At 41.6% G+C, this 13,572-nt stretch overlaps 1 protein-coding gene across 1 annotated transcript; it reads right to left on the bottom strand.

The window, feature by feature from the left end:
• Positions 1 to 1,614: 1,614 nt before the first annotated feature.
• RBBP9 (RB binding protein 9, serine hydrolase) lies at positions 1,615 to 9,959 on the bottom strand. The gene is made up of 5 exons (XM_002747476.7): positions 9,774 to 9,959; positions 8,540 to 8,582; positions 7,445 to 7,550; positions 5,413 to 5,498; positions 1,615 to 4,714 (listed from the first exon to the last, which is right to left on the bottom strand). Exons 1-5 carry the CDS (start codon positions 9,954 to 9,956, stop codon positions 4,488 to 4,490), a joined length of 645 nt encoding a protein of 214 aa, XP_002747522.2. The 5' UTR covers positions 9,957 to 9,959; the 3' UTR covers positions 1,615 to 4,487.
• Between the last annotated feature and the right edge of the window lie 3,613 nt (positions 9,960 to 13,572).

The following is a 13,572-nucleotide window of genomic DNA, read 5'->3' on the forward strand; positions in this document are numbered from 1 at the left end:
CATGGTGTGGTGTCTACACAGAAAGCCATTATAATTGTCCTCAGTTCTAATAGTATTTTCAGTTCCTGTCGTCAGCCACTTAGGAAAACACAAGGTTATCTGATGTATTGTTGCACAGATGTTGGCTGTAGGGCATTTTAGAATTTCATCTCTCATATTTTCACTTTGTAGCTCCACTTTAAAGTTTCTGTATCCAAGCTAAAAACATGGGACCCTGGAAAGGAATTCAAGCTCCACTGGTACTGAGGATTGGGTTCTAACACCGATTTGGAGATGTTCTAAGTGGACATCAGAAGAGTTATTTTAAGATAAATGGTATCAGTAAAATAAAATTCAGCTCAGTAACCAATTATTGTCCAGTACATTTTATGGCCAGCTCTATAGAATTAGCATTTGATGACACTAGCTCTTTGTAACAAAAATAATTTCAAGTATTGGATATATCTGTATCATAGTCTTTCAGCCAGAACCGCCATCTTCCAGTAATTCACCAAAATGATGAACACAAAGGGAAAGAGGAGAGGCTCCCAGAAGATATTCCCTGGGCCTTTCAGAAAACATGGAGTTGTTCCTTTGGCCACCTATATGCGACTCTATACGAAAGGTGATATTGTAGACCTCAAGGGAATGGGTACTGTTCAAAAAGGAATGCCCCACAAGTGTTAACCATGGCACAACTAGAAGTGTCTAAATGCTGTCGGCATTGCTGTAAACAAACAACGACAAGATTCTTGCTAAGAGAATTAATGTGCATATGAAGCACTCTTAAGAGCTGAGATAGCTTCCTGAAATGCATGAAGGAAAATGATCAGAAAAAGAAAAAGCCAAAGAGAAAGGTACCTGGGTTCACTGAGCGCAGTGGCTCACGCCTGTAATCCCAGCACTTTGGGAGGCCTAGCAGATCAAGAGATTGAGACCATCCTGGCTAACATGGTTAAACCTTGGCTCTACTAAAAATACAAAAATCAGCTGGGCCTGGTGGCACACACCTGTAGTTCCAGCTACTTGTGAGGCTGAGGCAGAAGAATCACTTGAACCCGGGAGGCGGAGGTTGCAGTGAGCTGAGACTGCGCCACTGCACTCCAGCCTGGAGACAGCGAGACTCCGGCTAAAAAAAAAAACAAGTACCTGGGTTCAACTGAGGAGTCGGCCTGCTCCACCCTGAAAAGCACACTTTGTGAGAACCAATGGGAAGAAGCCTGAGTTGCTGGAACCTCTTCCCTATGGATTCATGGCGTAATAGGTGTTAAAAAATAAATCACCTCTGGACTATAAAATAAATATATATATACACATAAATATATATATATATATATATGTGAGGGATCCGGGAACCTGAAACTACAGAGGATTTCTCCTCCACCCTCAGTGAGAGTTGGAATGGTTACGAACAATGTCTGTCCTTCCTGGGGCTTGGCCTTTCAAAAAAGTACTAGTTTTATTTAGTAAGAAAAATGAACTTGGAAGAGAGCTAGAAATGAGAAGAAACCAGCTTATGTTTTAAATAAAGGCTTTGTCTTAGGTCTTTATAGCTAAAGATTGGTTCTTAGAGCTTGACATTCATGGCTAAAACAAAAGTTCTCCTTGCCTCACCAATAAAGAGAACCTTTAAACTTTTTCCCATGGCACGTTTTTAATTCTGAAAATTAACTGGAGACAAGACACAATTTAAAAATACAGGACCTCTGATGAATAGTTAAATGGATCATTTATCCTAGGGATAAACTAACCAAAACAAACTGTGGGACTCTAGACTCCTGACAGCACCAAACAATCAAATTACATATGAAGTCTAATACCTACAGTTGGTTTCTATTCGTTATTCGGTATTTTGCTCAGCTGAGAACAGATACTCCCCAGAGTATGTAGATGCCCATGTATACTCAATGATGACCACAAAGAATCAAACAGAAATCATGACAGTCCATGACTCTGGTTTTTAATTTTGTCTGGATTTTCCCATGAAACATCCCTAATCTTAGTTTGGCGATTTAGTAAATTTTATAGACCTACTATGTCGGTGCTGATCAGCTAAGCAAACTAGCCAAACAGAAGTAATTTCAAATTAAGTCACTTTCACTTTGAACTATTACATTATTGGATGGTGGGTGAGGGGAAAATATAAAATTGTCCTAGACCAGTACTGTCCAATAGAGCTTTCTATAATGATGGACATAGCCTGTATTGGCTGGTCAATAAGGTAACCAATAGCCACCAGTGGCTGCTGAGCACTTGAAATATGGCTAGTTTGGCTGAACTGAATTTTCAGTTTTACAGCTAACTGTGGTTACTGGTTACTATATTTGGTAGCAAAGCTCAACAATCTTATAGGTCTATCTTAATTTCTTTTATAGGAATGAAGATACCAGAATTATTTCTCAATTGTATGTTTTCACTTCTGCAGAGGAAGAGGTCAACAGAATTTTGTGAACTAAATTGTATAAGTTTGTTTTTTTAGGAAAGGACTTCACAAAGAACAAGGCAGACAGTAAGTAATGCCAATAATAAATTTCCAAAAAATTCAAGTCAAATCAAACTTTGACTATAGATTTGGTCAAATTAGTGCTAAACAGCATCTTTAACAACATATTCAACTGATATATATAATTTGCTTTTTAGTAGCCAAATACGTTGTTTTAAATCTTAGCTATTTTTGATTATAAAATACACATTTAGTGTAACAAATTCAAATAGTCTCTCAGGTGGAGAAGGTAAAATATGGACATCTACCACTCTGTCCTGCTGAAGTACCCATTCCCCAGAGATGATTGCTGTTAAATGTTTAGAGTACCTTTGCTGATTTTTTTGTGTAAGCACATTTAAAAACCAACATTCTTCGTTTAAGTGATCACTCTGAATCTCCTTTTGGCTTGAAGTAAAGGAAATTATGTTTCCGCAGCAAACTTAGGCTCTGCAACATCACGTGTGGTTTAACTGGAAATTATTTGAAGTAACAGAGATCATACTAGCCAAAAAATGTTGGGAAATGAAAATGGGTATTCTTTTAATTATTATTTTTTTTTTAAGAGACAGGTTCTTGGCTCCATCACCCAGAATGGAATACAGTGGCGAGATCAAAACTCACTGAAGCCTCACACTCTTGGGCTCAAGCAATCCTGCCTCAGCCTTACAAGTAGCTAGGACTACAGGTGTGCACTACCACACCCAGCTCATTTTTTAGTATTTTGTAGAGATGGGGTCTTGCTATGTTGCCCTGGCTGGCCTCAAGCAATACAACCACCTCCGCCTCCCACAGTGCTGGCATTACAGGCATGAGCCACCACACCCAGCCAAAAAAGGGTTTTTTGAAGAAGTATGATCAGAAGAAAAATGGAATGTGCAAGAAAGAGATCTAAAGGGCCATGGAGGTTAAAAGGCTGAACTCTATAGAAACAGAACATGAAGCATGGAAAGGTTCTTTTGAAAAACACTTGACTTTGGAACAAAATCCAAATTGTCCCATGATTTTGTCCTTTGACATTCTGTTTATTTTGGTTATCTTAGTGTTTTCTCAGACTTCACAGACAATTATCTGAAAGGCCCTGGCTGTTATTGCTTATGACTGTGATCACGAATGGAAGGCTTGGATTTTATTTGTCTTGCAGTTTGTAAACTTTTTGATGTATACTGTTGTTGCCAACTAACATAATCCATACGTGTATGGATTTGTGTGTGTGTGTGTATGTATGTATGTATGTGTGTGTGTATGTATATTCCCCAAATTTTAAAACCATAATTTGGAGATTTTTTCCACATACACACACACAAAATCAGAAAACTGGCAACACTCTGCCCCAGTTCCACATGGCAACAATTTGGACAGGCCACAAGCTCTCCACATGGCCTTGGTCCCACCGCTCGTCTTAAACAAATCTAGTCAGTTGTACGTATATTTAGGTATGTATATTGCTGTGCTTCTCCTTCCCGCCGGACTCTGGAAGACTCCTGTCTCAGTCTCTCTCAACATGTCTGAATGCCTCAGGGGCAAGTGTCAAAGGTGAAGGCCTTAGTCTGGGTTTAAGGCCCTGGGCCAGCTTAAAACATCAGCTAGTATTTTGAGCTCTAAGCTAAACTCTGGACTTTCAGTCATGTTTTCTTTCCCCAGTGAAATAGAAAAGTTTGATTTCAAAGAGGAAAAGAATGCAATACCTGCAACATAGATAAAACCTATTATTTAGTTTTACTCAGGAGTGGGAATAAGGAAACCTGGGTTCTGTTTCTGACTTAGGTTGGATAGAAAAGGGTAGTTAAGCTGTCCTTATGTTTCTTATCAAATGAGGAAAATACTGCTATAGTTCACAGCAATTTGGGGAGTTTTAAGAGTCTATAGAAAATGGAAATGCCGTTTGTAACTTAGATTGAAACGTGTTTGCTTTTCAGGCACTTTTGGAACTTAACTGGATGTTTTATTGTCTAGTAATCAGCTAATAGTAGATATTATTACTCTACCCCTATATTGGGATGCAAAGTAGCAGGAATCATCCAGTCTATGCTGGTACTTTCAGCAAAGACTTTACCACAGTAATCAGTTCATGAAATTCTGTGTTCTGAAAGTGGCCACGGTTAGTGAATTTGTGCAATTTGGTTTCCAACCTATCGGCCACTTCTTGTTGTTCCTTCCAGGGAAGGAACGGGTCATCAGTGGAGCCAAACTGTACAATGTAAGGGCAGTTGGCCTTGATCTTCTCCCATTGCCAGGGGCGGCTGAAGTATCCTATGGGGGAAAAACAACAACCTTTCAGTGCCCATGCATAATCTCCCTTCTATATATTCTAGGATACCTACTGGAGACCCATATAGAGACACAAAGGAGCAGTGCCTAAGTGTGAGTTAGAAGCATTTCCTTTGTTTTCAAATCTGTAGGGCTTGATACCACAGTTAGAGATGGTATATGGTTCAAATAAAACCAGTCCTCTCTGGTTCAATTCTGTACTTAAAGCTTGGGAAGAAATCAAAGTGCGAACTTAGATCCCAAGATAGGTGGTAAATCTTTCTCATATGCTATTAGAGTTTTTTGTTTGTTTTTTGAGACGGAGTTTTGCTCTTGTTACCCAGGCTGGAGTGCAATGGCGCGATCTCAGCTCACCGCAACCTCCACCTCCCGGGTTCAGGCAATTCTCCTGCCTCAGCCTCCCAAGTAGCTGGGATTACAGGCACATGCCACCATGCCCAGCTAATTTTTGTATTTTTAGTAGAGACAGGGTTTCACCATGTTGACCAGGATGGTCTCGATCTCTTGACCTCGTGATCCACCCACCTCGGCCTCCCAAAGTGCTGGGATTATAGGCATAAGCCACCATGCCTGGCCTAGAGTTTTTTAGCCTATCTGAAAGACAGCACTGTTTTTACAACCTGAACAAACAGCCCCATGTCTAGAGACAGGCTTTGTCAAATTTCTACCTTCAGACTTACCACTTGCACGCTCATTCTCATCCCCCAAGTCTGACGTGTATGCAGACACTAAGACAATAGCATATACTCGATGTGTTTCTGCATACCTGGAGAAAGAAAAATGATTCGGCTAATATATCGTGTTACCTCTGATCACCAAAGTCAATAAACTACTTAAAAACTCATTTGAGGTAACTTGCAGAAAGCATGTGCTATCTGATAAGCAGGAGACAGACACGAAATAAGCAGGATGTCAGATGATGAAAAGTGCCTCAGATAATAAGACATAAAGAGGATAGGAACCAGTAGAGTGAGGCTCCTTAAATGGCAAAAACCACAGTTACAATGTTTGCAGACAGCAGTCTCCCTCAGGAAGCACTGGGATAAGGAAAGACACACAGCAGTAATATTTCAAGTGCCTTTGTGCCAAGAAAGAGTTAGGGTTCGTATTTTGTCTTGGGCCTAAATTTTTTTCCCCATTTATTTTGAAAAATATCAAACCTACAGAAACGTTGAAAGAACAAGCACCTAGATTCATTAATTTTGTCACATTTCACTCATACTTTAGAAATTAGTTTTATGCCAGGCCAATGGTTAACTGGGTATAAACTTGCCAGGCACTGTAAAGGGCACCAGGAACACAAAGATCGACAGAACTCTTGCCTGCCCTTAAGAAGCTGACAGTTTATTGAAAGAAATGTACATAAGACAACACAAATAAATAATACAAGGCAGCCGGGCGCAGTGGCTCACACCTATAATCCCAGCACTTTGGGAGGCTGAGGCGGGTGGATCACGAGGTCAAGAGATCGAGACCATCCTGGTCAACAAGGTGAAACCCCATCTCTGCTAAAAATACAAAAATTAGCTGGGCATGGTGGTGCCTGCCTGTAGTCCCAGCTACCTGGGAGGCTGAGGCAGGAGAATTGCTGGAACCTAGAAGGCGGAGGTTGCGGTGAGCCGAGATTGTGCCATTGCACTCCAGTCTGGGTAACAACAGCAAAACTCCGTCTCAAAAAAATAATAATAATAATAATACAAGGCAATGTGGAGTGTGTGGTAACGAAGGTACATTTCTGGTATTGTAGTGTCTCTTAAAATACAGTTCACGGCAGGGCTTCATGGAGTCTACATTCTATTGGCAAGAGACAGACAAATAAACTATCCTGCTTATTTTTCTGCTGTCCCCTCTGTGAAGCCCTACCTTCATGGAGTCTACATTCTACTGGCAGGAGACAGACAAGAAATAAATAGGATGTCAGATGGTGAAAAGTGCTGGCACTAAAACTCTGTGCCACTCTGGCACTGAAACCCCACTGCCTAGAAGGGAGCCTGGCATATGGTAGACTGTGTCTGCAGTGTTACCCACCTGCAAATCCCCAGTCCTTAGGATTCATGGGCACATCCCTACTGCTCTCATTAGAATATTACATCTCCCCTTTAGCCTTAAGGGAGGACTTCATGGAGTCTACATTCTATTGGCAGGTGACAGACAAAAAATAAACAGAATGTCAGATGGTGAAAAGGGCTGGAGAAAATAAGATATAAAGGGGACAGAGCCAGTAGAGTGAGGAGGCTGTTTCACATGGAGTGATTAGAGAAGGCCTCACTGAAAGGAGACATTTGAGCAGAGACCTCAAGGGGAATAGAAAGCCAGGCCGATGTCTAGGGACAGAGTGTCCAAGGTAGAAGGATGAGGGCAGGCCAAGATGGGTGTGTACGTGGCATGTTCCAGGAACTGCAATGAGGTCAGTACACCTGGCTGGGAGAAGAGAAGGAGAGTCTGTAGAGAGAGAATCAGAGTTGACTGATGAGAAGCCACTGGGGTTTGCAGCCACTTATGCTTTAAAAGGATTACTGCACCCCAATAAGAGCAGATTTTTTTTTCAATCTACTAGCAAAACCAGGAAGGAATTAGGACAGATTATGTTACCACTTTAGAGGTCAGCGCTGTTTCCTCTGCAACAGAAATTTAAGAAAAATACACAAAGTATTTCTCAAGCAAACACGGCTGGAGTTCATGAAGGGGATAGCGGTTTAACAAAGATCACACCTCATGGCCGCAATGGCCCCAGAACTGTGGCCAATGATGATGGTCTTCTCATCACAGTGCAGCTCTGTCTCCATGAATGGCAGCCAGATGCTTTCCCGTGCTGTAACTTAAGGTTCAGGGTAGAAAAAAAGTCTGTCATTTGATAGTGGCAGTCTCAATCCAATGCTGCCCCATCTTTCTAACAGACAACTATTCAGCAATTCACAACTTTTAAAATTGCAGGACCACAACAGGAGACAGGACTGTGTTAACAGAGCTACAGAGTTATATATCACTACTTGAAAGACCCAAGTCCACAGTTCTGGTAAAATGGTTTTTCTTTTTTTTCCCACCATGTTCTTGTAAGAAAATACTGAGGAATAAAATATAACTGAAACTTTACTGTAAACTTTCAAATGTAAAAAGAAAAAAAAAGCTCTTGGTCAGGTGCAGTGGCTCACACCTGTAATCCCAGCACTTTGGGAGGCCAAGGTGGACAATTTGAGTTCAGAAGTTCGAGACCAGCCTGACCAAATGGTGAAACCCTGTCTCTACTAAAAATACAAAAAAATTAGCCAGGCATGGTGGTACACACCTGTAATCCCAGCTACTCTGGGGAACAGAGTGACACTGTGTCTCAAAAAAAAAAAAAAAAAAAAAAAAGCAAAAAAACTCTTGCAACATTCTCTCTAAAATTCACACACATTTATTCATTCTTTCCAAAAAGAAGATTCCTGAGGTAAGTCACAGGCATATCCAGAACACAAGTAGCAATATGACATTTGTAAACATTAGGATCTCAAATAGATGCTGTAAAGTTTTATACCTATGCCTCAAATATAATGCCCACACATTCTGCCTGAAAATATCTGTAGACTTACAGAAGGGAAAATCAGGTTGGTACAAAGTTGAAAATTAAATTTTTCCAAGCCCACGTGCTTTCCTCATCCCTACTAGAATTTTCTATGGCTTTTGGCTTACACCCTCCTCCCCAAGCTGCATGTCTTATTCTTTCTTACGCATCTTTGGTTTCTCCTCTACTATATTCTTCTTCTCTACCACAAAATATCAAAACCCAACAAGATGAGGCTGTTGAAAAACAAGTTTAAAACTTACTTGGGTCGGGCATGTTTTTAGCCAAACACTGGAAACCAGGTATCTATGATATGAGGGGGGAAAAAAAGCTATAATAAAGAGCTTAATTACAACTAGTACTTCACTGATAAGAAATGAGGCGCCTGATATGATCGTTATCAATTTAGTATTAACTTGTGTTATGAAATGAAGTAGGTTAAGTGACCATCCTTTCTCATAAACTCCATCTGTACTTCTATATCTACGGAGCTCTGTTGATCTCTATAGAGAGACCTATATCTGCGTTTGTACTCTCTATTTGCCTCTGCAGGCCTACATCTATAGAGAGGCATGAACAAATCTGTTCTAGACAGATTGACCTGAAGGCAAACAGACTGTGTGCCAGGGAACAGGTAAAACGTGGCACAGAACGTGATTCAGAAAGTTGGAGATAACATCCTCTCAGAAGCTCCAGCCCTGACCTTTGGGGTTGTAGTTCTGACCAGGATTTTCAGCCACAGCCCTGCAATCTATTCTGGAGACCGGCTCTAGAGGACGGCAACCTAGGGAGCCAACTTACCGCCTGGTTACAGAAGAGGGTCAAAAAATAAAAATCAAACGGCACAAGGCAGCCTACATTAAGATACCATTTTTATAAAGCTCACCAAGAAGCCGAACTGAACAGTCTTGTTTAAAAGGTATATTCATAGGTTGAAAAGTACTTTAATTTTAAAAAGAGAAGCAGATGAAAAAATTTCAGGATGGCAGAGGACTGAGATGGGTGGATATACGGGTCGTTTGGAAGATAACGTATAGGCAATGTCCCAGATTTTAGTTTGGTAATTCATTACATTATGCCTGATAATGTAGGCGCATGTTGTGTATATCCTTTGTATATATTAAGTATTGCGTATTTAATTTTTTAAAACCTGAAGTGGGGAAAAGCGAAGATGTAAAATTATCTGGGAAGTCCCAAATCTGATCCAGCAGTAGATATGGGGGGCGGGGCTCGGGAGTTCAGCCGCTGCAGTTCGAAGAAAGGGGTTCCTTTGACTCTAACGGCTGAGCTCTCAGAGGAGTCTTCCGGGCAGTTTTGCCAACCAAAATTCGACCACTGGCTCAGAGTTTAAGACAGGGCAGCGGGGGACAGGAAGGAAAACACACAGGTCTTTGCTCGAGGGGATTAGACGCACGTTCAAACTTCAGTCCTGCGTCCTCTCCCGCCATCTCTCCCTGCAGGCTGACTTCTCCGAGCAGCGAGGCGTTTGGTGCTTACCTTCTCCAGCTCCTTTTTCACCCACCAATACCAGCCGTGCGTGGTCACATCCCCGCCTCCGTTCCCAGGAACGACCACTGCCTTGCTAGGAGAAGCCATGAGTGCAGGGAGGCCAGAGTCACCCAGCGCAGGTCCAGCAGAGCTGAGCCCAGCCTGCACCCGCCGGGAGCCTGCGCCAGGCATCCTGGGAATTGTAGTTCCGGAAACCCAGAGGCCTGGGCTCTGCTCTTCTTGGCCTGCCTTCAGCTGGCTGCGAGGGGCAGGAAAGAACGAAGCCTCTGAGCTTCCATCATCTATGAAGCAAAGCACCCTTTACTTGCCTCCTACGAGTGCGCTCATGTTTTCCCCTTATTTAAGACAGGCTGTGACATGCCCAGGATGTGTTATTTCTTTGCTAGACTCACTGATATTTCTATAGGAAAGTTTGTTTTTATTTTCAAGCATGTAGAAACCATTTATAACTTGGGAATGCCTGAAATCCATATAATTTTTCCTACTGATTTTAACAGTTTTAGTAGTTGGTATCAGCCCTGGTTGTTGTTTTTCATTGCTTTGTATGAAATTTCCTTGTATAAAGCTACTAACCCAAGTAAAACAAAAAAAAATTTTAATTAATATCAGGAAAATACTTCATCAGATTTTCATGTTAAACCAGCTGACACTGAAATTGTTTAAAATAGTTTATAACCAATGTTTGGTCCCATATTCCTAGGAAGACAATTAAAGCTTCATATACATTTGGTCACTGGTGGGCCATTTAAACATATTGTAAAGGAATTTCATTCAATTGTGATTTGGATTCCAATTTGTCATTCTGGTTGTTAAAAGCTTTCCCATCCAAGAGGGCTGATGTTGTAATAGTAGATTATTATGCTACAGTGTATTTTCTCCAGGTAAAGGAAGTTTTTTATGGTTTGAATCTTCTGGAAACATTGCAGAAAGACTGTTCCTTGTCATCCACACTGCAAGAAAACTTCAGGACCTTGGGCTTTGGGTTTATGGCCTCGCAGCTGAGAGGGGCCCTTCCACTCTTTTGGAACTGTTGCACCTGCTAGAACTGTTGGGGTAAAGCTAACCAGGGAAATTTCTCCCCAGAAGAAAACGGCATCCTCGATGTGAACAGCTTCTCCCAAGTTCACAGGTTAAGACTTCTACCATCATGAAACTCTTATCTCTGAATATCGTTTTTCTTGCTTATGCCTCTACAAACAATAAAAGTGGAAAAGGGGTCTGTTATGTGCACTTATGGGGTATACTTTTATTTGGGAAGGAGTTTGCAGGCAGCCTAATACATGGATAACCTATACTTTGACAGATAAAAGATAAAGGCCCAATGTAGGTTAAGAAACTTTAATGGTACATGTGTTGCTTCATAATCAGTCAAAAACAAAACACTGGTTCACACCTCTAATCCACATCATGGTTTAAAGAGAACAATGCCAGGAGCCCATCACTCTTCTAGAAGGGCATCATTGGTTAGGTCCTTTCACCATGGTTTAAAGTAAAAGAGGCAATGATTAGAAACGTATCCCTTGCTGGCTGGGCATAGTGGCTCACGCCTGTAATCACAGCACTTTAAGAGGCTGAGGGAGGTGGATCACCTGAGGTCAGGAGTTTGACACTAGCCTGGCCAACATAGTGAAACCCCGTCTCTACCAAAAGTATAAAAATTAGCTGGGCGTGGTGGCAGGCACCTGTAATCCCAGTTACTCAGAAAACTGAGGCAGGAGAATCACTTGAACCTGGGAGGCAGAGGTTGCAGTGAGCCAAGACCATGCCACTGCACTCCAGCCTAGGTGATAGAGACTCAGTCTCAATAAATAAATAAATAAATCCCTCATGATAGGCTTCTATAGCAAATTCTACTATAAAGGCTATTGTTACACAACAGACTTTAAATTCTCTTGTGAAACTTATGCTAAATAATAGGATTGGCTAAACAGAAAAGTGCCTGTGCAGCTGCTGGCACCTGTGGCCTATGGAGAAACACATCAAATGAAGATTATAGAAATTCAGTGGTTAAGAGATTCATGAAGAAATTGCTTAGGTAAGTGAGTAAACTCTTTAGCTCATTCTTTGATCTGTTCGATTTTAGGAGGTTTGGTTTATGGGGCCTTGGGTTTAGGAGTATATGCTGAACTCTTGGTGCTATCCTCCCAATAGTTAGAATGATAGTCTCCCTGGCAAGCTATATTCTCTCAAAGGTTTTAAATGTTTGCCCACAGCCATTTCTAGAACATCAAATGATCTCTCTTCAACTGGAATGACAAAAGCTCAACCATGTGCAACCATGAGAACACCATAACCTATAAAGGATGTTCTGACACCAGAAACCCAAAATGACGGTAACTGAGAGTGGTGCTAAGGCCCTAAGTTTTGGTCACGCTCTCACCTAAGAACCTGATCAAAAAGGGGGAATTTTTTTCACAAGATTTTGGGAGGTCATTGTTTTGGACTAAATTCATGCACTAGATCCCACCAAACCAAACCAAACCAAAATGGAACTGCTTGTGCTAAGACTTTAAGGAAACATAGATACTAGAACAGATCATGTTTTGTTTTCTCTTCAGCAAACCTCTATAACAAACATCTCTGACAGCGTAGTTATCCACTCCATAAAGTCCCCATTAAATCTTTTAATCAAATTCATTTCCTCTTGTCTGTAGACCATCAAGCCTCAGATGATGATGCAACAAAGGTTCCAGACAGTTCCAGGTGAAGACACCACCCCTGGCCATCAAGAAGCTACCTTGCCCTCGCTAGATAGAGCAGGGCAAATCCTGTGATCTCCAATAGGTAGGGACTACACCCTAAGCCAGAGTGGAGTAGTTAGAGATAAAAGACCATCAGTCCCTGTGCCTCCCATAAAGATTTATGGGGATCACATCTCTCAGTGGGGAGACAAAGCAGGAAAATAGGGTCTGGAGGCAGGGAACAGAAGACCAATTCACACTTCAGCTAACACAGGAAATAGCCTCTCCACAGGGCATAGGCCAAGTAAATGACCTTGTACTTTTACTTCATCCTCTTGGTTTATATAAGGCGTACCCTAAGTAGAGGGTATTTAAACTCCCAAAAAGTCTATAATGGGGACTTTGAGCCCCTGTGCTTAGCCCTGCTCACATACTGTGGAGTGTACTTTCATTTCCTTTTTTTTTTTTTTTTTTTTTGAGACGGAGTTTTGCTCTTGTTACCCAGGCTGGAGTACAATGGCGCGATCTCGGCTCACCGCAACCTCCGCTTCCTGGGTTCAGGCAATTCTCCTGCCTCAGCCTCCCGAGTAGCTGGGATTACAGGCACGCGCCACCATGCCCAGATAATTTTTTTTGTATTTTTAGTAGAGATGGGGTTTCACCATGTTGACCAGGATAGTCTCGATCTCTTGATCTCGTGATCCACCTGCCTCGGCCTCCCAAAGTGCTGGGATTATAGGCGTGAGCCACCGCACATTTCCAGTGAAACCCTTCATTCCTTCCTTTCTTTGTGCATTTTGTCCAGTTGTTTGTTCAAGATGCCAAGAACCTGGAAACCCTCCACCATTAACAAAGAGACATGAGGAAACTTTTTGGGCTGATATATATGTTTATTATCTCAATTATGGTTATGGGTGTTAAAACTTAACAAATTGTAAATTTTAAATATGTACAGCCTATGGTACATCAATTATACCTCAAAATAGTAATCCTAGCACTTTGGGAGGCTGAAGCAGGAGGATTGCTTGAGCCCAGGAGTTTGAGACCAGCCTGGGCAACATGGCAAGACTCCATCTCTTCAACAATTTTGAAAATTAGCCAGGTAT

The sequence above is a fragment of the Callithrix jacchus genome, chromosome 5, assembly GCF_049354715.1.
Source record: "Callithrix jacchus isolate 240 chromosome 5, calJac240_pri, whole genome shotgun sequence".
Lineage (NCBI taxonomy): Eukaryota > Metazoa > Chordata > Mammalia > Primates > Cebidae > Callithrix > Callithrix jacchus.